Here is a 20,234-nt window from a genome sequence, read left to right as displayed (position 1 = left end):
TACTCCCATTCTCTGAAATAAATGATCTCATCTAAATTCTATCTTCCTCTTAAACCTATTGATTTCCTTTCCCCAATCACACATTTGAAAAAATGGTTACCCCCATTCTTTTCATTCCTACTCACTTATCACCATTAAGTATCTAGGAGACTCTACCTAAGGGTTGTAAATACTCCAGGTTGCTATGGCAATACACTTGTGTTGCTAACCTATCAGGAAAAGTGTTAGAGAGACACATCTCCATGTAGAAGCATCTGTAATCTCCAGCACCATCTCAGACTAATGCAAGCAGACTAGAAGCTACACAGGATTCTCATTCAAAGAACAGAATAAGTGAGACAAATAGCAAACTGAAGGAAACAGCATATTTAAAAAAAAAAAAATTCTTTACTTCCCTCACTCCTCTAACCCTCAACTTCATTTACCAGCAAGTAAATGAACAAGCAAACATAAAGCACAGACCACATGGAACGGTCTTGACTACCTTCTGACAAATACCTTTGCATCAGAAAATAGCCTCAGAAAATCAGAGAACTAATTATAAGGAGAGGAAAGCATGAAGGAAATGAATGTCATTTCAATAGTAAACATCCGTGCTTCTTTTCCACCTCTGAACTCCCAGGGAGTACGCCCTCTCTTTAACCTTCATCTTAAGCAAATACAAGGAAATGTAAGCCACGCCAGGGTCCCGGAAGATTTTAGGATAATATTTATTACTATTTTTCCAAAAGCCTCTGGCACACCTTTTTTTCTTTTCTTTTCTTTTTTGTTTTTTTTTGCTGGAATTCATTTACTTGATTGGATTTGAGGCATGTCAGAAAAATCATAAGCCCCTCCCAACCCACGACAAATCGCTCCCTGTCCAGATGTCCTTATACGGCCAGACTACCTATAAATCTGACAGCTCAGTGTATGCATTGCGTACGGGTCTTGGCTCTGAGTCACATTCCCTGGGAGCTTTGATTTCCGCTTTGAGGGCTGGCACAGACTCCCGCTTGCTCTTATAAGAAAATGTCTATGACTGAAAGTTGAAGTGTGCAAGATTCCTTCTTTAAGTACACAAACACTCCAAGTCTGGCCACTTTCCTGTATTCCTGCCAGGTTTTCTCTATGTCTGATACCTGATCAAGTAACTTATCTTTTTTTTAGGGGGGGGAAAAAACAACAACAAAGAACATAAAAGAAGGAATGTAGTACATCCGCAGCTGAACATCTTACAAGCCTTAACCAAACGACCTGTACAAAGGATGCCTGAGTAGACACACGCATACCTTATATAGCTCTGTAAATAGGACTCAGTGGCCATCTCAGTGAATTCCTCATTTTACCAGGGGAAAAAAAATGCTCTCTAAAAAGCACTGGCCAGATAAACACTTGCTTACAAGACAAAATTAGTGCATCTTAACCATTCTGCACACAAATTCAAAGAACTTTTTTCTTCCATTTCTGACCTGCTGTCAGTCAAAAGCCCTGGGATAAGTCAGAGCTGGAAGAAGTTGTAAGAAGCCACTATTTCCACTTTACCGCCCAGGCACACACAAACATTTGCTGAGTCATTTATAATAGTACAAGAATTCAGATTCCACGGCATGAGTGAAGGACAGAGTGTCAGCCTTTCCCTTTGAATTTCCTGACACCAGATGATCTGTATCACAATATAAACATACTTTTGAGTCTGTGAATGTCTTGGGTGTATTCACTCTTTCTCTCTCCCTCTTAAGTCACTCTCTTCATAATCTTTTGTTTTAAATCTTTCAGAAGAGTTTTGATCATAAAGCCCCAATCTAACCTTACATGCAGAGCATGTTTTTCTATTCTGAGATTCCATGTTCTGTATATTTCAATATGCTGTCTTCTCTCAGCCAATATTAAAACTATCCAATTGGAGCTAACTATGACTTCACTTTGACTTTTCACTTTCATGCATTGGAGAAGGAAATGGCAGCCCACTCCAGTGTTCTTGCCTGGAGAATCCCAGGGATGGGGGAGCCTGGTGGGCTGCCGTCTATGGGGTCGCACAGTCGGACACGACTGAAGTGACTTAGCATAGCATAGCATGGATTTTTGAGACTTCAAAAGACCACGTGAATTTTACAGTAAAACCAAATTCTTTTTATAATATGACCTGATATTTTTTTAACAGCACAGCAGAACAGGAATATACTTGTTATGTGCTTGTGGCAAAACAGGAAATCAAGAAAGATAAATAAAGCACTAATTCTCTGAAAACTATAATCTAATTATACTTAAACCCTATGAAATAAAATATTCTTATTATTACCATCACTTTATAAGTGAAAACTTAAGAATATGACTCCTACTTGTGACTTCCCTAAAATTTATGAATGGCAGTTCCAAGAATACAACCCAGGTCACCCAATTGGAACCCAGTCTAGCAATTTAGCCCCTCCATGAATGAGTCTCCACTCTGCTGGACATGAAGCTGGTGGTGGTGGTGGCTCTTAGGACCTCTAGAGGATTCAAAAATCCCCAACTGGTTTTCCCAGCTCTCTCACCCTGCAAGCCACGAGAGCTCATGACCTAGGCCGCAGGCCACCTTGGGTGAGGTCCCAGCTTCTCATCCCTACCCTTCCCCATCCACCACACCTTTCCAGCCATTAGTGGTAGATATAATTGGAGGTTTAGGTCTTGAAAGATTTCACTGTGGCTTCCCACATATTTTAGACTTTTAAAATCATCCACAGGGGAAGAAAAAATTGGGGACCAAGTTACCTTTAATACACATGTGGCTATTAACATATCTTGGAATGTTCCTTCTTTAAATAGGAAATTTTAAGGCCTCTTCTCTTTGAGGAATGCTTGGAAAGAACATTAAATAACAATGATGAAAATTCTTCCTCAGCTTCAGAGGCCCCCATCGCTGGCTGGCCATTCACATTGTTGACATGCAACTACACTGTACAACATGTGGATTGCTTAACAAGGTAATTGTGCACAGATGATGCGGTTTGTGCTGAAGTTAGTTATTTTTTTCTTGGCTCTTTTTCAACAGAATAAAATGAAACTTGAAAAAAATGTGGCCTGTTTAAACAGGCTATTTTCAAATTATAATCTATAATGTCCTGAAAGCTTGCTTTTGCATCCTAAATAGGTTAATCTTCAACCTATACACAAAATAATCAATGGCTAAAACGAATCTGCTCATGGGTAACACCAGCATCAAACAATGTGACATTACAATAGGAAAAAATGGCATAAAAATCATTCTCTTTCCATAAAATGGAAACTGGAGTTATTAACAAACAAGCAACTATAGATTCTAAAAGGAAGCACAGTTAATTACCTGACTCCTTAGTGAAGCTAGATAGCAATATTAGGAAAGGGACATATGTTTAGATTTTGTTGGCCATATTTGACATCTGCACAGGAGCGCAGGGAATAAAACCTGTTCCTGCCTTGATCTAATCTAACTCTATTAGGCTTCAGGCTCCTAGGGTAATAAGAAGTAACAATCACTATTCATAGGTGTGTGGAGAGTCACTAAAATATATTATTTACTGACACTCAGTTTACAACCAAATACAATGGTATACAGTGTTCTTGTTATATAACTGGATTTTTTTTTAATACTGCCAGACAAACCAAGTCCAATTCACATTCAAAGATTATAGGTTTTAGTATAAGAAAAATCACTCATTTTTCAAAAACCCATGACTGTGTTTAAAACTCCCTAAGTAAACCCCAAGCTTCATGCTAGTCTCCTCCTGTAAGGTTTTCCTGTCTTCCCATCCCTTTTTACATCCCAACACCCAGGGCTTCTACCTACCCAGCACAGAATCAGTTGTCCTGACATAACAACAGACCGATTTTTCCTGGAAATGTTGATGCCCAATCATCCCTTTTCCCTCTCTATGCACCCAACACTAAAACTGCTACATATTAAGAGAACACAAAGAAAGAGTGTGGAAATCTCTTCCGTAGAACTGCATCCTTACTCAGACCCCTGGCTTTATTCTCTTTCTACTCTGGCCATGGGCACCCACGTTATTTCATGCGACAAATGACCAATTTCCTACATCCCCAGCATATGGAATTCAGAGATTTGCAGGTATGCGTCTGCTTCTTGGGGATTTCAAGCAGTTAAACACAATGAACTCCTCTTGTGCCCTCTGAAGAGTTTCAAAGGCAGACAGTCTCTAAAACTAAAAATCATTACCAAAAAATAAAAAGGAAACCCTTTCGAATTTTTCAGAAATCCCTGCTATTAGCCTTTTCTCAGCTATCTCCTACAAAGGATTTAAACAGAAATGAGTGGTATTTTTTTTTTTAAGTGGTATAAAAATAATAAAATCACTGCCGATGTGTTTTTAAATGATATAAATCAGGAGTGGTGCGAAGAGGCAAGGAGGGAAAAATCCTATTTGGTGGCTGGAAATACTGAGCCTTTTTTTTTTTTTTTTTTGGTGAGCTGGAGTGTGCCAGCTTTTTCAGACGGGAGGAATGCTGAGTGTCAAGGGGTCAGAATCAATCCGGTGTGAGTTGATGAGGCAGGAAGGTGGGGAGGAATGCGAGGAATGTCCCTGTTTGTGTAGGACTCCATTCAGCTCATTGGCGAACCGGGGCCGCCCGGAGCGTATAAAAGCCTCGGGCCGCCCGCCCCGGCCTCACACAACAACTCTTCCCCGCTGAGAGGAGGCAGCCAGTGCGACTCCCACCGCCGGCGACCCACCTCCTCCAGTCCGACGGCAGCCGCCCCGGCCGACAGCTCCCGAGACAGCAGCCCGGCACGCCCCGGCCCACGCCTCCGGCCCAAACCTGCGCCGCCCGCCCGGCCAGCCGCCTCTCGCCGCCCGCCGCCCGCCGGACACAGCGCCCCGACCATGTCAGCCACCGGCCTGGGCCCGGTCCGCTGCGCCTTCGTGCTCCTGCTCGCCCTCTGCAGCCGGGTAAGCACCGGAGACCCCGCGGCGGCCGGCGCCGGGGGGAGGGACGCGAAGGGCGGGAAGGCGGCCAGGCGGCGCCGAGGGGCGTGCGTCGGCTGACCGCCGCCTCCCTCCGCAGCCCGCCTCCAGCCAGGACTGCAGCGCCCCGTGCCAGTGCCCTGCCGGCCCGGCGCCGCGCTGCCCCGCCGGCGTCAGCTTGGTGCTGGACGGCTGCGGCTGCTGCCGCGTGTGCGCCAAGCAGCTGAGCGAGTTGTGTACCGAGCGCGACCCCTGCGATCCGCACAAGGGCCTCTTCTGCGACTTCGGCTCCCCGGCCAACCGCAAGATCGGCGTGTGCACCGGTAAGACCTGCAGCCCCCGCCCCCTCCCCACCTCCCCGAGCCCCGAGCCCCGAGCCCCCCCCCCCAACACTGGGGTCCCGGGTTGGGGGGGCGGGGGGAGGACAGTCGATGACCTCGTCCCTCACACCCACCTTCCCGCTACCGGAAAATAACGCCGCTCGAATTGGGTCCCTTCCTCCCCTTCGGCTGTTTGCAGCCTTACCCCTGGAGCCCAGCTCCTGGCTCCCATCCCCGATGCGCTTCCTGTTGGAGGCTCCAGAATGATGCTTGAGCCCTCCTGCATCCACCCCCCCTTTTCCCTTCCTCTCCTTCAGCTAAAGATGGTGCCCCCTGCGTTTTCGGAGGAACTGTGTACCAGAGCGGAGAGTCTTTCCAGAGCAGCTGCAAATACCAGTGCACGTGTCTGGACGGGTCGGTGGGCTGCGTGCCCCTATGCAGCGTGGACGTCCGCCTGCCCAGCCCCGACTGCCCCTTCCCTCGGAGGGTCAAACTGCCCGGGAAATGCTGCGAGGAATGGGTGTGTGATGAGCCCAAGGAGCACACCGTGGTCGGCCCTGCGCTCGCAGGTGAGCTGAGCCTCCAAGTCAGCCTCGTGATTCTCCCCCAGGGGCCGAGTCCTGACTTGGCTGAGGGCAGGGGGAAGTGACTTAGCCTGGCGTCTTACCTTGTGTTTGTGTGCTCTGCTCTCGTAGCTTACCGGCCGGAAGACACGTTTGGCCCAGACCCAACCATGATCCGAGCCAACTGCCTGGTCCAGACCACAGAGTGGAGTGCCTGTTCCAAGACCTGCGGAATGGGCATCTCCACCCGGGTTACCAATGACAACGCATTCTGCAGGCTGGAGAAGCAGAGCCGCCTCTGCATGGTCAGGCCTTGCGAAGCTGACCTGGAGGAGAACATTAAGGTATGGTGTTCTGTTTCTATTGACTCCTGGTCATGGAACAAGAGTGGACTGGCCTACAGCTAGGTCTCTTATCACCCGTGTTACAGAGGCCTGTTATCTCCAAAAATATCATTGAGCTGTTTTACTGGGATGAGACTTTCCCTAATAGAAACCACCAGTTTTCCACTAGAAAATCTTCCACAGCCCTGTTTCATTCAAGACACCCCCAAAGAGGCCATGTCTATTTTTGGAAAACTGACAAATGAGACTCAAACTTTCCCTCCTCAAAATATAAACAGAAGTTAAATGCCCCAGAGACTAGAACACACAGAAGTTGAAGAAAGCCACACCCCTTGCAGAGTCATTGATTTTTCTCTCCTCTCTTGTCTTCCTCAGAAAGGCAAAAAGTGCATCCGGACCCCCAAAATCTCCAAGCCTATCAAGTTTGAGCTTTCTGGCTGCACCAGCATGAAGACATACCGAGCTAAATTCTGCGGAGTGTGCACAGACGGGCGGTGCTGCACCCCCCACAGAACCACCACCCTTCCCGTGGAGTTCAAGTGTCCTGATGGGGAGGTCATGAAGAAGAGCATGATGTTCATCAAGACCTGTGCCTGCCATTACAACTGCCCCGGAGACAATGACATCTTCGAGTCACTGTACTACAGGAAGATGTATGGAGACATGGCCTAAAGCCAGAGACAGTGAGACATGTGAACATTTTAGGCTGTCACTTGAATCGATTCACATCTCATTTTTGTGTACACGTGATTTCAGTGGCACAAGTTATTTAAATCTGTGCTTCTAACTGGGGAAAAGAAAAATTCCCACCAAATTCAAAATACTGTGCCATGTGATATTCAAACGAATAGTCCGTCAACCCCAGACACTGGTTTGAAGAAATTGAGACTTGATCATAGGACTGTATTAGTGCACAGCGCCAGCATGTATGCTAGGAGCAGTGGGAGGAGGCCAGTAGAAAGCCTTGTCATCTTTAGGGGTAGTGATGTGACTGCTATTTGGAGTGTCACTGAAAAGGAAAACTTTAGCATGCTCACTGATCTGCCTATAGCTCCAGCAACAGCTCGGATGTGCGTTCTCCAGCCATCATGAGGCTGAGTCAAGTTCGTCTCTAAGTCAGAACAGCAGATTCAGCTATGACATTCTGATTCAAGGACATTGTTCAGGAATCAGAATTCTGTCTATTAGACTGGACAGCTTGTGGCAAGCTAATTTGCCTGTAACAAGCCAGATTTTTTTTTATTGATACTGTAAATATTGTGTGTATATATATATATATTTGTACAGTTATCTAAGTTAATTTAAAGTTGTTTGTGCCTTTTTGTTTATGTTTTTAATGCTTTGATATTTCAAGTGTTAGCCTCAATTCTGAACACCATAGGTAGGACGGAAAGCTTGTCTGATAATTCAAAGCATGAAATGGATATTCAAATAGAATTTCTGTGCAGTTGGAGCAACAGTCCATCCAAACAGGTTGTTTGCTGAAGGTGAGGCAGTGATGTCCTTCAAAGTCTGATCTGTAGGTTGGAAACGTGGTAGCCTCACTTTTAACGAACAAATGACCTTTATTAAAAATGAGTAGCTCTGTATAGCTGATTGGTTTTTCCACCTGGAAGCATTTGTCTCTACTTTGACTATGACTGTTTTTTGGACAGTTTATTTGTTGAGAGTGTGACCAAAAGTTACATGTTTGCACCTTTCTAGTTGAAAATAAAGTATATATTTTTTCTATAAAGGGCTTGGTTTTTCATTTATTAAATGGGAAGTTTTTGTCTTAAAACTATGCACTTATAATTTTCTAAATATCTTTTTCTCATCTATTCTTATCAATTGGTTGATCCCTTCAATAGGATTTTTACATAAACATATTTCACAATGAATCAGGTGTCACAAATTTACAGGCATACACACTGTTGAGCACACAGGCATTTTTCATTATTTTCACTGCTGCTGCTGCTGCTAAGGTGCTTCAGTCGTGTCCGACTCTGCGACCCCATAGACGGCAGCCCACCAGGCTCCCCCGTCCCTGGGATTCTCCAGGCAAGAACACCGGAGTGGGTTGCCATTTCCTTCTCCAATACATGAAAGAGAAAAGTGAAAGTAAAGCTGCTCAGTCCTGTCCGGCTCTTAGCGACCCTGTGGACTGCAGCCTACCAGGCTCCTCCGTCCATGGGATTTTTCCAGGTAAGAGTACTGGAGTGGGGTGCCATTGCCTTCTCCATTATCTTCACAGTACTTTATAAATACTTCAGTTCTCTTCAGATTATATGTTTTTACCAATCTCTGTTTTATTATCCTCGGTTCTGTTTATATTTAATATATCTCTGCTGTTGTAGGCATTTAATTTCCAACCCATCATCATAAACTAGCCTACATGTACCTTAGACATAGAAGATTTTTAACTATTTTTTTGAATTTGTATGCTTTACTGTAGATCTATTTCTGAGCTTCAGTATCTTACTATTAAATCTGTAAAAATTATTTTTTTATTATTTTGCATAATTCTGCTTTCAGCTACCATGATAACCAATCACAAATAGATGATGGCATAAGTACGAAAAGAACGATAAGCCAACCTTCCATTCATTTGTATTATAGAAATTTGCCTTAAAACCAACTCCCATTTCCCCAAGTTTTCACTATATCAGATCTCAAGATCAATAGTTCATTAAGTAGTTTGACAAAATGAAATTGTTCAAGAAGACCTACATGGAAGTGATCATTGGATCTCTCCAGGTCTCCACTGAAAAATCAACTAACATAAGTGGCAAACAAAAGGAATACTCCAGGGACAACTGGAAGCCCATTTTTTCTAGATAAGAATAGCTGTGGATTCTAGGGAAAAAAATAGTTGCAGACAGACTAAGCCATCACAAGGTAATTAGCAATGCTGTAGTGCCTGTGTCATTCCAAGAGACAAAAATACATCCAAAAAAAAAAAAAGGCTAGTTCTACAAACAGAGCCCATGCCACAAACCAAAGGGAAAACTTCCCGTGTTCAAAATGTGAAAAGTATTTCTGGCCAAAACATTGGACTTTTAGAATACACCCACATACGTATATAGCAACCCCGCCAGTAGCTGTGCCCCACTTCCCCAAATAAATCCACATGCAAACACACACACACGCAACACAAACACAGAGCGCATTGTTTGGTTTACATTTCCTTTCTGTCAGTTGACTCCTAGCTGCAAAGATGAAGGGCCATGGTAAATGAACCTGACTGTTTTAAAAGGAATTTGAGAATTCTGGGAAGACAGAAGTAATAATGGAAGCATAGATTTTAAGATTTTCCAAATTTCCACATAAAAACAGAAATTAGATTGCGAAATCAAAACACCATGAGACATATAACAAAATTAGTTGGCAAAACATCCTTTGTACCCTAAGATATGTGTTGGGGGAAATCATCAACTACATGACTTTTATTATGTCAGAATAAAATGTGAGAAAAAGCAAAGGAGTACAACAGGGTGTTTGATGCATCTGAGAAGAGGAGAGCTTCAAAACAGCCAGCAGTGAAATATAGATCAATCTGAGGATACCTTGTGAAACTGGTAAGAGTTTTGTTTTGCCCACTCCAATAAAAGTTACAAACCAAGCCTGGCTCCCAAGGGAGGACTCCACATTCTTAGGAGTAAAATCAAAATTAAGTCAGAAACAACAAAAACATTCTGAAAGAAGGGTCCGGATAAAAAGCAGAAGAAAACAAGTTCAAAAGCTCAAGAAGCAGATGGCCATATTTTTAACACAGGAAAACAATAAAAGAGAGAACTCTGTGTAGTTAGAAAAGCTATTTAAACCAAGCTGTCTTCCTAAATAAAGTTCAGGAAAAATAATTTTGCATAAAAAATAGAAAACCAAAATCATCACAGCCAAATCTGTATGAAGATATTATATGAAAAAATAATAATAGGGGATAGAATAGCATTTCTACAGATAAAAGGAGATTGCCAGAAATACATGTCCAGAAAACATGCCAAAACTATAATCTACTGTTTCAACAGAACATTAAGAAAATAACACTAGACATAAATAATTAAAAGGAAATGACTAATGACATTAAATAGCAACATAAATGATTTGTAAAACTTGGAAATAATTTCAAGAAGAAATTAGAAATTAAAGAAATGTTAGAAAACTATATGGGACACAAGGGTGAACAAACACAACAGATAATTCCTTAAGAAGAGAAGTTGATGAGAAGGAGGAAAATTTTTTTAAATAAAAAATTTAAAAGTTTCAGAAGTGATAAATATTATAGATAGGCAAGGAAGGTCCAACATATGGATAGTAGGAATTCCTGATGAAGAAAAAACCCAAAAACTATAAATAAAGAAAACTGAAATAAAAAGTGATTTGAAAGTGATACAGGAAGATACTAATAAAATTAACCAACATTGAGACATATTCTAGTAAAATTGATGGAATATAAAGAAAAAGAAAAAATTGTTAGAACATCTAGGCAAAAAGAACATGAACCTTGTAAGTAAAAGAAAAGTAATTCATCATTCTGATAATGACTGCAACACTTCATATCAGAAAAATTACAATAACTTATTTAAGGTACTGAAGGAAAGAAAATGTGAGCCAAAGAATTTTTATCCTTCAAAACTGATACTGAAGAAGAAAGTGAAAGTGAAGTCCCTCAGTCGTGTCCTACTCTTTGCGACCCCATGGACTGTAGCCCACCAGGCTCCTTCATCCATGGGATTCTCCAGACAAGAGTACTGGAGTGGATTGCCATTTCCTTCTCCAGGGGATCTTCCTGACCCAGGGATCTGAACCCAGGTCTCCTGCATTGTGGGCAGACGCTTTAACCTCTGAGCCACCAACACTACAGTTCTTCTTTCTTCTGAAGAAGAAAGGACACAGACAAATCATTAAAACCATATAATATCTCAGGACATATTATTCTTATGAACCTTTTCTAAAGAGCCTACTAGACAAGAAGCTCAAAAAGCAAAAATGTCTGAGAAATGATAACATTAAGGACTGGTGGTGGCCATTAAATATAGCTTATCTTTAGAAGAAAGACTAAATAAAGATGAAAGAGGAGGAAGTACAGTATACAGCAGCCATATACTCTGACAGTGTAGAGTGTAACCATAAAGGTTTGGGGAGAGAATAAAAGTAGCATATGACACACACTCACCAACACATACACATACACACACACACACACACACACAACTACTTTTTTGGTGGTAGGGTCTTCCCCACTAGTGGTAAAGAACCCACCTGCCAATGTAGGAAACATAAGACACTCAGGTTCAATCCCTGAGTCAGGAAGATTCTCTAGAGGAGGGCACAGTAACCCACTCTAGTGTTCTTGTCTGGATAATCCCCTAGACAGAGAAGACTGGCAGGCTACAGTCCATAGCATCGCAGAGTCCGAAACAACTGAAGCAACTGAGCACACACGCGTGCATGCACACATGCACGCTCTCATTGGTTGAAGTGGTGATGGTATTGCTATTCTGAGACTATGGAGTGTATAATGCAGGTTAAAGAAAATTAACCACTATCAGTTCAGTTCAGTCGCTGAGTCGTGTCCGACTCTTTGCGACCCCATGAATCGCAGCACGCCAAGCCTCCCTGTCCATCATCAACTCCCGGAGTTCACTCAGACTCACATCCATCGAGTCAGTGATGCCATTCAGCCATCTCATCCTCTGACGTCCCCTTCTCCTCCTGCCCCCAATCCCTCCCAGCATCAGAGTCTTTTCCATTGAGTCAACTCTTCACATGAGGTGGCCAAAGTACTGGAGTTTCAGCTTTAGCATCATTCCTTCCAAAGAAATCCCAGGGCTGATCTCCTTCAGAATGGACCGGTTGGATCTCCCTGCAGTCCAAGGGACTCTCAAGAGTCTTCTCCAACACCACAGTTCAAAAGCATCAATTCTTCGGTGCTCAGCCTTCTTCACAGTCCAACTCTCACATCCATACATGAACACAGGAAAAACCATAGCCTTGACTAGATGAACCTTTGTTGGCAAAGTACTGTCTCTGCTTTTGAATATGCTATCTATAGACATTCTAATACTATCCTTAGCAGTGGTGAATACTGGGATTCTTAGTGAGAAAGTCAGAAAATACAGATTTAATATAAAACTGGTTAAGTTCCTATGGCTGTTTCATGTTGATGCTTGGTAGAAACCAATTCAATAATGTAAAGCAATTATCCTTCAATTAAATTTTTTTTAAGTGGTTAAGTTAGATTCTGTAGTCCTGAATTTGGATTAGAAATATCAGCATAAACTTATGACGCATTTTATCTTTTAAAACATACACACAAGGCTTCCCTGGTGGCTCAGTGATAAAGAATCTGCCTGCCAATGCAGGAGACATGGGTTCGATCCCGGATCCAGGAAGATGCCACATGCTGCAGAGCAGCTAAGCCCACTGTGTACCACAGTAATTGAGCCTGTGCTCTGAAGTCCAGGAGCCACAACTATGAGCCTACATGCCACAACTACTGAAGCACATATACCCTAGAGCCCATGTTTCACAAGAGAAACCACTGCAATAAGAAGTCTGTGCACTGCAACTAGAAAGGATCCCCCCTCACCACAACTAGAGAAAAGCCCATGCAACAGCGAAGACCTGGCACAGCCAAAAATAAATGAATACATAAAATCATTTTTAAAAAGCACACACAATTATATATATATGTATATATACATATACATTTTGCTACATCTGCTCACTGGATAAACTACAATGACAACTCAAAAACAATGAGCATCCCTAGGCCCAAATTGTACCCTTGTAATGTTACTTTCCACTAAAACAACCAGAGCTTCTTGGAGAATAGCTGATTCCAGGACTGGAGCAAGAAATGTGTAAGTTAAAAACAATTATGCAGGGAATACCTTTATATATTAGATAATAATGAAGTTCACAAGGACAATTAAGAACGTATTGAAAGGATTCAAGACACAAACTGAAGAGACTCCTACTAAAGATTAGGCAATTTGAGCTTCTTAGGACAATAAAAATCACAGTGTATTAAGCCTATCATCTATACTTAAATTCATTACCTCATTATGACAATTAAAGGAAAAAAACCCAATTGGTCATCTGATGATCATAAGGAATCTATTCATTATACACTAAACATAATATTTTCCAAAGCCTTTGACTGTGTGGATCACAATAAACTGTGGAAAATTCTGAAAGAGATGAGAATACCAGACCACCTGACCTGCCTCTTGAGAAACCTGTATGCAGGTCAGGAAGCAACAGTTAGAACTGGACATGGAACAGACTGGTTCCAAATAGGAAAAGGAGTACATCAAGGGTGTATATTGTCACCCTGCTTATTTAACTTCTATGCAAAGTACATCATGAGAAATACTGGACTGGAAGAAGCACAAGCTGGAATCAAGATTGCCGGGAGAAATATCAATAACCTCAGATATGCAGATGACAGCACTGTTATGGCAGAAAGTGAAGAAGAACTAAAGAGCCTCTTGATGAAAGTGAAAGAGGAGACTGAAAAGCTTGGCTTAAAGCTCAACATTCAGAAAACTAAGATCATGGCATCTGGTCCATCACTTCATGGCAAATAGATGGGGAAACAGTGGAAACAGTGGCTGACTTTATTTTTCTGGGTTCCAAAATCACTGCAGATGGGTATTGCAGCCATGAAATTAAAAGAGGCTTACTCCTTGGTAGGAAAGTTATGACCAACCTAGACAGCGTATTAAAAAGCAGAGACATTACTTTGTCAACAAAGGTCTGTCTAGTTAAGGCTATGTTTTTTCCAGTAGTCATGTATGGATGTGAGATTTGGAGTATAAAGAAAGCTGAGTGCCTAAGAATTGATGCTTTTGAACTATGGTGTTGGAGAAGACTCTTTTTTTTTTTTTTTAATTTTATTTTATTTTTAAACTTTACATAATTGTATTAGTTTTGCCAAATATCAAAATGAATCCACCACAGGCATACATGTGTTCCCCATCCTGAACCCTCCTCCCTCCTCCCTCCCCACACCATCCCTCTGGGTTGTCCCAGTGCACCAGCCCCAAGCATCCAGTATCGCGCATCGAACCTGGACTGGAAACTCGTTTCTTACATGATATTCTACATGTTTCAATGTCACTCTCCCAAATCTTCCCACCCTCTCCCTCTCCCACAGAGTCCGTAAGACTGTTCTATACATCAGTGTCTCTTTTGCTGTCTCGTACACCAGGTTATTGTTACCATCTTTCTAAATTCCATATATATGCGTTAGTATACTGTATTTCTGTTTTTCCTTCTGGCTTACTTCACTCTGTACAATAGGCTCCAGTTTCATCCACCTCATTAGAACTGATTCAAATGTATTCTTTTTAATGGCTGAGTAATACTCCATTGTGTATATGTACCACAGCTTTCTTATCCATTCATCTGCTGATGGACATCTAGGTTGCTTCCATGTCCTGGCTATTATAAACAGTGCTGCGATGAACATTGGGGTACACGTGTCTCTTTCCCTTCTGGTTTCCTCAGTGTGTATGCCCAGCAGTGGGATTGCTGGATCATAAGGCAGTTCTATTTCCAGTTTTTTAAGGAATCTCCACACTGTTCTCCATAGTGGCTGTACTAGTTTGCATTCCCACCAACAGTGTAAGAGGGTTCCCTTTTCTCCACACCCTCTCCAGCACTTATTATTTGTAGACTTTTGGATCGCAGCCATTCTGACTGGTGTGAAATGGTACCTCATAGTGGTTTTGATTTGCATTTCTCTGATAATGAGTGATGTTGAGCATCTTTTCATGTGTTTGTTAGCCATCTGTATGTCTTCTTTGGAGAAATGTCTATTTAATTCTTTGGCCCATTTTTTGATTGGGTCATTTATTTTTCTGGAGTTGAGCTGTAGGAGTTGCTTGTATATTTTTGCGATTAGTTGTTTGTCAGTTGCTTCATTTGCTATTATTTTCTCCCATTCTGAAGGCTGTCTTTTCACCTTGCTAATAGTTTCCTTTGATGTGCAGAAGCTTTTAAGGTTAATTAGGTCCCATTTGTTTATTTTTGCTTTTATTTCCAATATTCTGGGAGGTGGGTCATAGAGGATCCTGCTGTGATGTATGTCAGAGAGTGTTTTGCCTATGTTCTCCTCTAGGAGTTTTGTAGTTTCTGGTCTTACGTTTAGATCTTTAATCCATTTTGAGTTTATTTTTGTGTATGGTGTTAGAAAGTGGTCTAGTTTCATTCTTTTACAAGTGGTTGACCAGATTTCCCAGCACCACTTGTTAAAGAGATTGTCTTTAATCCATTGTATCTTTTTGCCTCCTTTGTCAAAGATAAGGTGTCCATATGTGCATGGATTTATCTCTGGGCTTTCTATTTTATTCCATTGATCTATATATCTGTCTTTGTGCCAGTACCATACTGTCTTGATAACTGTGGCTTTGTAGTAGAGCCTGAAGTCAGGTAGGTTGATTCCTCCAGTTCCATTCTTCTTTCTCAAGATCGCTTTGGCTATTCGAGGTTTTTTGTTTTTCCATACAAATTGTGAAATTATTTGTTCCAGCTCTGTGAAGAATACTGTTGGTAGCTTGATAGGGATTGCGTTGAATCTATAAATTGCTTTGGGTAGTATACTCATTTTCACTATATTGATTCTTCCAATCCATGAACATGGTATATTTCTCCATCTATTAGTGTCCTCTTTGATTTCTTTCACCAGTGTTTTATAGTTTTCTATATATAGGTCTTTAGTTTCTTTAGGTAGATATATTCCTAAGTATTTTATTCTTTCCGTTGCAATGGTGAATGGAATTGTTTCCTTAATTTCTCTCTCTGTTTTCTCATTATTAGTGTATAGGAATGCAAGGGATTTCTGTGTGTTGATTTTATATCCTGCAACTTTACTATAGTCATTGATTATTTCTAGTAATTTTCTGGTGGAATCTTTAGGGTTTTCTATGTAGAGGATCATGTCATCTGCAAATAGTGAGAGTTTTACTTCTTCTTTTCCAATTTGGATTCCTTTTATTTCTTTTTCTGCTCTGATTGCTGTGGCCAAAACTTCCAAAACTATGTTGAATAGTAATGGTGAAAGTGGGCACCCTTGTCTTGTTCCTGACTTTACAGGAAATGCTTTCAATTTTTCACCATTGAGGATAATGTTTGCTGTGGGTTTGTCATATATAGCTTTTATTATGTTGAGGTATGTTCCTTCTATTCCTGCTTTTTGGAGAGTTTTTATCATAAATGGATGTTGAATTTTGTCAAAGGCTTTCTCTGCATCTATTGAGATAATCATATGGTTTTTATTTTTCAATTTGTTAATGTGGTGTATTACATTGATTGATTTGCGGATATTGAAGAATCCTTGCATCCCTGGGATAAAGCCCACTTGATCATGGTGTATGATCTTTTTAATGTGTTGTTGGATTCTGATTGCTAGAATTTTGTTAAGGATTTTTGCATCTATGTTCATCAGTGATATTGGCCTGTAGTTTTCTTTTTTTGTGGCATCTTTGTCAGGTTTTGGTATTAGGGTGATGGTGGCCCCATAGAATGAGTTTGGAAGTTTACCTTCCTCTGCAATTTTTTGGAAGAGTTTGAGCAGGATAGGTGTCAGCTCTTCTCTAAATTTTTGGTAGAATTCAGCTGTGAAGCCGTCTGGACCGGGGCTTTTGTTTGCTGGAAGATTTTTGATTACAGTTTCAATTTCCATGCTTGTGATGGGTCTGTTAAGATTTTCTATTTCTTCCTGGTCTAGTTTTGGAAAGTTGTACTTTTCTAAGAATTTGTCCATTTCTTCCACGTTGTCCATTTTATTGGCATATAATTGCTGATAGTAGTCTCTTATAATCCTTTGTATTTCTGTGTTGTCTGTTGTGATCTCTCCATTTTCGTTTCTAATTTTGTTGATTTGATTTTTCTCCCTTTGTTTCTTGATGAGTCTGGCTAATGGTTTGTCAATTTTATTTATCCTTTCAAAGAACCAGCTTTTGGTTTTGTTGATTTTTGCTATGGTCTCTTTTGTTTCTTTTGCATTTATTTCTGCTCTAATTTTTAAGATTTCTTTCCTTCTACTAACCCTGGGGTTCTTCATTTCTTCCTTTTCTAGTTGCTTTAGGTGTAGAGTTAGGTTATTTATTTGACTTTTTTCTTGTTTCTTGAGGTGTGCCTGTATTGCTATGAACTTTCCCCTTAGGACTGCTTTTACCGTGTCCCACAGGTTTTGGGTTGTTGTGTTTTCATTTTCATTCGTTTCTATGCAAATTTTGATTTCTTTTTTGATTTCTTCTGTGATTTGTTGGTTATTCAGCAGCGTGTTGTTCAGCCTCCATATGTTGGAATTTTTAATAGTTTTTCTCCTGTAATTGAGATCTAATCTTACTGCATTGTGGTCAGAAAAAATGCTTGGGATGATTTCTATTTTTTTGAATTTATCAAGGCTAGCTTTATGGCCCAGGATGTGATCTATCCTGGAGAAAGTTCCATGTGCGCTTGAGAAAAAGGTGAAATTCGTTTTTTGGGGATAAAATGTCCTATATATATCAATTAGGTCTAACTGGTCTATTGTATCGTTTAAAGTTTGTGTTTCCTTGTTGATTTTCTGTTTAGTTGATCTATCCATAGGTGTGAGTGGGGTATTAAAGTCTCCCACTATTATTGTGTTATTGTTAATTTCTCCTTTCATACTTGTTAGCATTTGTCTTACGTACTGTGGTGCTCCCGTGTTGGGTGCATATATATTTATAATTGTTATATCTTCTTCTTGGATTGATCCTTTGATCATTATGTAGTGACCTTCTTTGTCTCTTTTCACAGCCTTTGTTTTAAAGTCTATTTTATCTGATATGAGTATTGCTACTCCTGCTTTCTTTTGGTCCCTATTTGCATGGAAAATCTTTTTCCAGCCCTTCACTTTCAGTCTGTATGTGTCCCCTGTTTTGAGGTGGGTCTCTTGTAGACAACATATGTAGGGGTCTTGTTTTTGTATCCATTCAGCCAGTCTTTGTCTTTTGGTTGGGGCATTCAACCCATTTACGTTTAAGGTAATTACTGATAAGTATGATCCCGTTGCCATTTACTTTATTGTTTTGGGTTCGAGTTTATACACCGTTTTTGTGTTTCTTGTCTAGAGAATATCCTTTAGTATTTGTTGGAGAGCTGGTTTGGGGGTGCAGAATTCTCTCAGCTTCTGCTTGTCTGAAAAGCTTTTGATTTCTCCTTCATACTTGAATGAGATCCTTGCTGGGTACAATAATCTGGGCTGTAGGTTATTTTCTTTCATCATTTTAAGTATGTCTTGCCATTCCCTCCTGGCTTGAAGAGTTTCTATTGAAAGATCAGCTGTTATCCTTATGGGAATTCCCTTGTGTGTTATTTGTTGTTTTTCCCTTGCTGCTTTTAATATTTGTTCTTTGTGTTTGATCTTTGTTAATTTGATTAATATGTGTCTTGGGGTGTTTCTCCTTGGGTTTATCCTGTTTGGGACTCTCTGGGATTCTTGGACTTGGGTGATTATTTCCTTCCCCATTTTAGGGAAGTTTTCAACTATTATCTCCTCAAGTATTTTCTCATGGTCTTTCTTTTTGTCTTCTTCTTCTGGAACCCCTATTATTCGAATGTTGTAGCGTTTAATATTGTCCTGGAGGTCTCTAAGATTGTCCTCATTTCTTTTAATTCGTTTTTCTTTTATCCTCTCTGATTCATTTATTTCTACCATTCTATCTTCTAATTCACTAATCCTATCTTCTGCCTCTGTTATTCTACTATTTGTTGCCTCCAGAGTGTTTTTAATTTCATTTATTGCATTATTCATTATATATTGACTCTTTTTTATTTCTTCTAGGTCCTTGTTAAACCTTTCTAGCATCTTCTCAATCCTTGTCTCCAGGCTATTTATCTGTGATTCCATTTTAGTTTCAAGATTTTGGATCAATTTCACTATCATTATTCGGAATTCTTTATCAGGTAGATTCCCTATCTCTTCCTCTTTTGTTTGGTTTGGTGAGCATTTATCCTGTTCCTTTATCTGCTGAGTATTCCTCTGTCTCTTCATCTTGTTTAAATTGCTGAGTTTGGGGTGTCCTTTATGTATTCTGGCAGTTTGTGGAGTTCTCTTTATTGTGGCGTTTCCTCACTGTGTGTGGGTTTGTACAGGTGGCTTGTCAAGGTTTCCTGGTTAGGGAAGCTTGTGCCGGTGTTCTGGTGGATGGAGCTGTATTCCTTCTCTCTGGAGTGCAATGAAATGTCCAGTAGTGAGTTATGAGATGTCTATAGTTTTGGGGTGACTTTGGGCAGCCTGTATCTTGAAGCTCAGGGCTGTGTTCCTTTGTTGCTGGAGAATTTGCTTGGTATGTCTTGCCCTGGAACTTATTGGCCCTTGTGTGGTGCTTGGTTTCAGTGTCGGTATGGAGGCATTTGATGAGCTCCTGTCAATTAATGTTCCTTGGAGTCAGGAGTTCCCTGGAGTCAGGGTTTGGACTTAAGTCTCCTGCTTCCTGTTATCGGTCTTATTTTTACAGTAGTTTCGAAACTTCTCCTTCTATACAGCACCATTGATAAAACGTCTACATTAAAGATGAAAAGTTTCTCTACGATGAGGGTCACTCAGAGAGGTTCACAGGGTTACATGGAGAAGAGAAGAGGGAGGAGGGAGTTAGAGGTGACCCAAATGAGATGAGGTGAATCAATAATGGAGAGAGTAGGGTAGCCAGTATGTGCACTTATGTGCACTCCACAACTAGACCACTCAGAGATGTTCACGGAGTCATACAGAGAAGAGAAGAAGGAGGAAGGTGACAGAGGTGGCCAGAAGGATAAAAGGGGGGAATGAAAAGGAGGGAGACAGATCCAGCCAGTAATCAGTTCCCTACGTGTTCTCCACCGTCTGGAACACACAGAAATTCACAGAGTTGGGTAGAGTAGAGGGGTTAGGGAGGAGACACAGGCGACCTGGTGGAGAAAAAGGAGAGTCTAAAGGGAGAGAGAGCAGTCAAGCCAGTATTCTTGCTCCCTAGTGAAAAATGGGTCCTGAAGATTGGGTTCTTAAAGGTACAAAATTGGTAACAAATACATAAAAGCAAGAATTAAAAATCTAGAGTAGAGTTTGGAATTTCAAAAATACGATGT

The 20,234-nt window shown here is 41.0% G+C and overlaps 2 protein-coding genes across 13 annotated transcripts in view; one reads left to right on the top strand and one right to left on the bottom strand.

Annotated features, from left to right (window-relative positions):
- LOC147366112 (uncharacterized) overlaps positions 1-5,565 on the bottom strand; it is a 271,655-nt gene extending 266,090 nt beyond the window's left edge. For 5 of the 12 annotated variants that reach the window (XM_086316549.1, XM_086316550.1, XM_086316552.1 and 2 more), the window contains exon 1: positions 5,448-5,565. In XM_086316549.1, the coding sequence (XP_086172675.1) occupies positions 5,448-5,528 (81 nt within the window). In that variant the 5' untranslated portion in view covers positions 5,529-5,565. Of the gene's footprint in view, positions 1-5,376 lie in introns of all 12 variants that reach the window. The other 7 variants (XR_015132403.1, XM_086316553.1, XM_086316557.1 and 4 more) reach the window with 3 other exon arrangements.
- CCN2 (cellular communication network factor 2) lies at positions 4,627-7,884 on the top strand. Its single transcript, XM_086316546.1, has 5 exons — positions 4,627-4,907; positions 5,023-5,245; positions 5,560-5,811; positions 5,938-6,149; positions 6,525-7,884. The coding sequence occupies exons 1-5, from the start codon at positions 4,842-4,844 to the stop codon at positions 6,819-6,821; spliced, it is 1,050 nt and encodes a 349-aa protein (XP_086172672.1). The 5' UTR covers positions 4,627-4,841; the 3' UTR covers positions 6,822-7,884.
- Positions 7,885-20,234: the final 12,350 nt, after the last annotated feature.

This window comes from Bos grunniens, chromosome 9 (assembly GCF_055505025.1).
Source record: "Bos grunniens cultivar Pamir isolate PY7600 chromosome 9, Bosgru_T2T1.0, whole genome shotgun sequence".
Lineage (NCBI taxonomy): Eukaryota > Metazoa > Chordata > Mammalia > Artiodactyla > Bovidae > Bos > Bos grunniens.
The sequence above is the reverse complement of the archived record's forward strand: the minus strand, read 5'-3'. Positions and strand labels throughout refer to the sequence as shown.

Bases quoted from the DNA above. Each gene is read 5' to 3' on its own strand.
- CCN2 (XM_086316546.1), top strand. From the start codon at position 4,842: ATGTCAGCCACCGGCCTGGGCCCGGTCCGCTGCGCCTTCGTGCTCCTG. The intron at 5,812-5,937 runs GTGAGCTGAGCC...CTGCTCTCGTAG, and splicing joins GGTCGGCCCTGCGCTCGCAG to CTTACCGGCCGGAAGACACG. The intron at 6,150-6,524 runs GTATGGTGTTCT...TGTCTTCCTCAG, and splicing joins ACCTGGAGGAGAACATTAAG to AAAGGCAAAAAGTGCATCCG.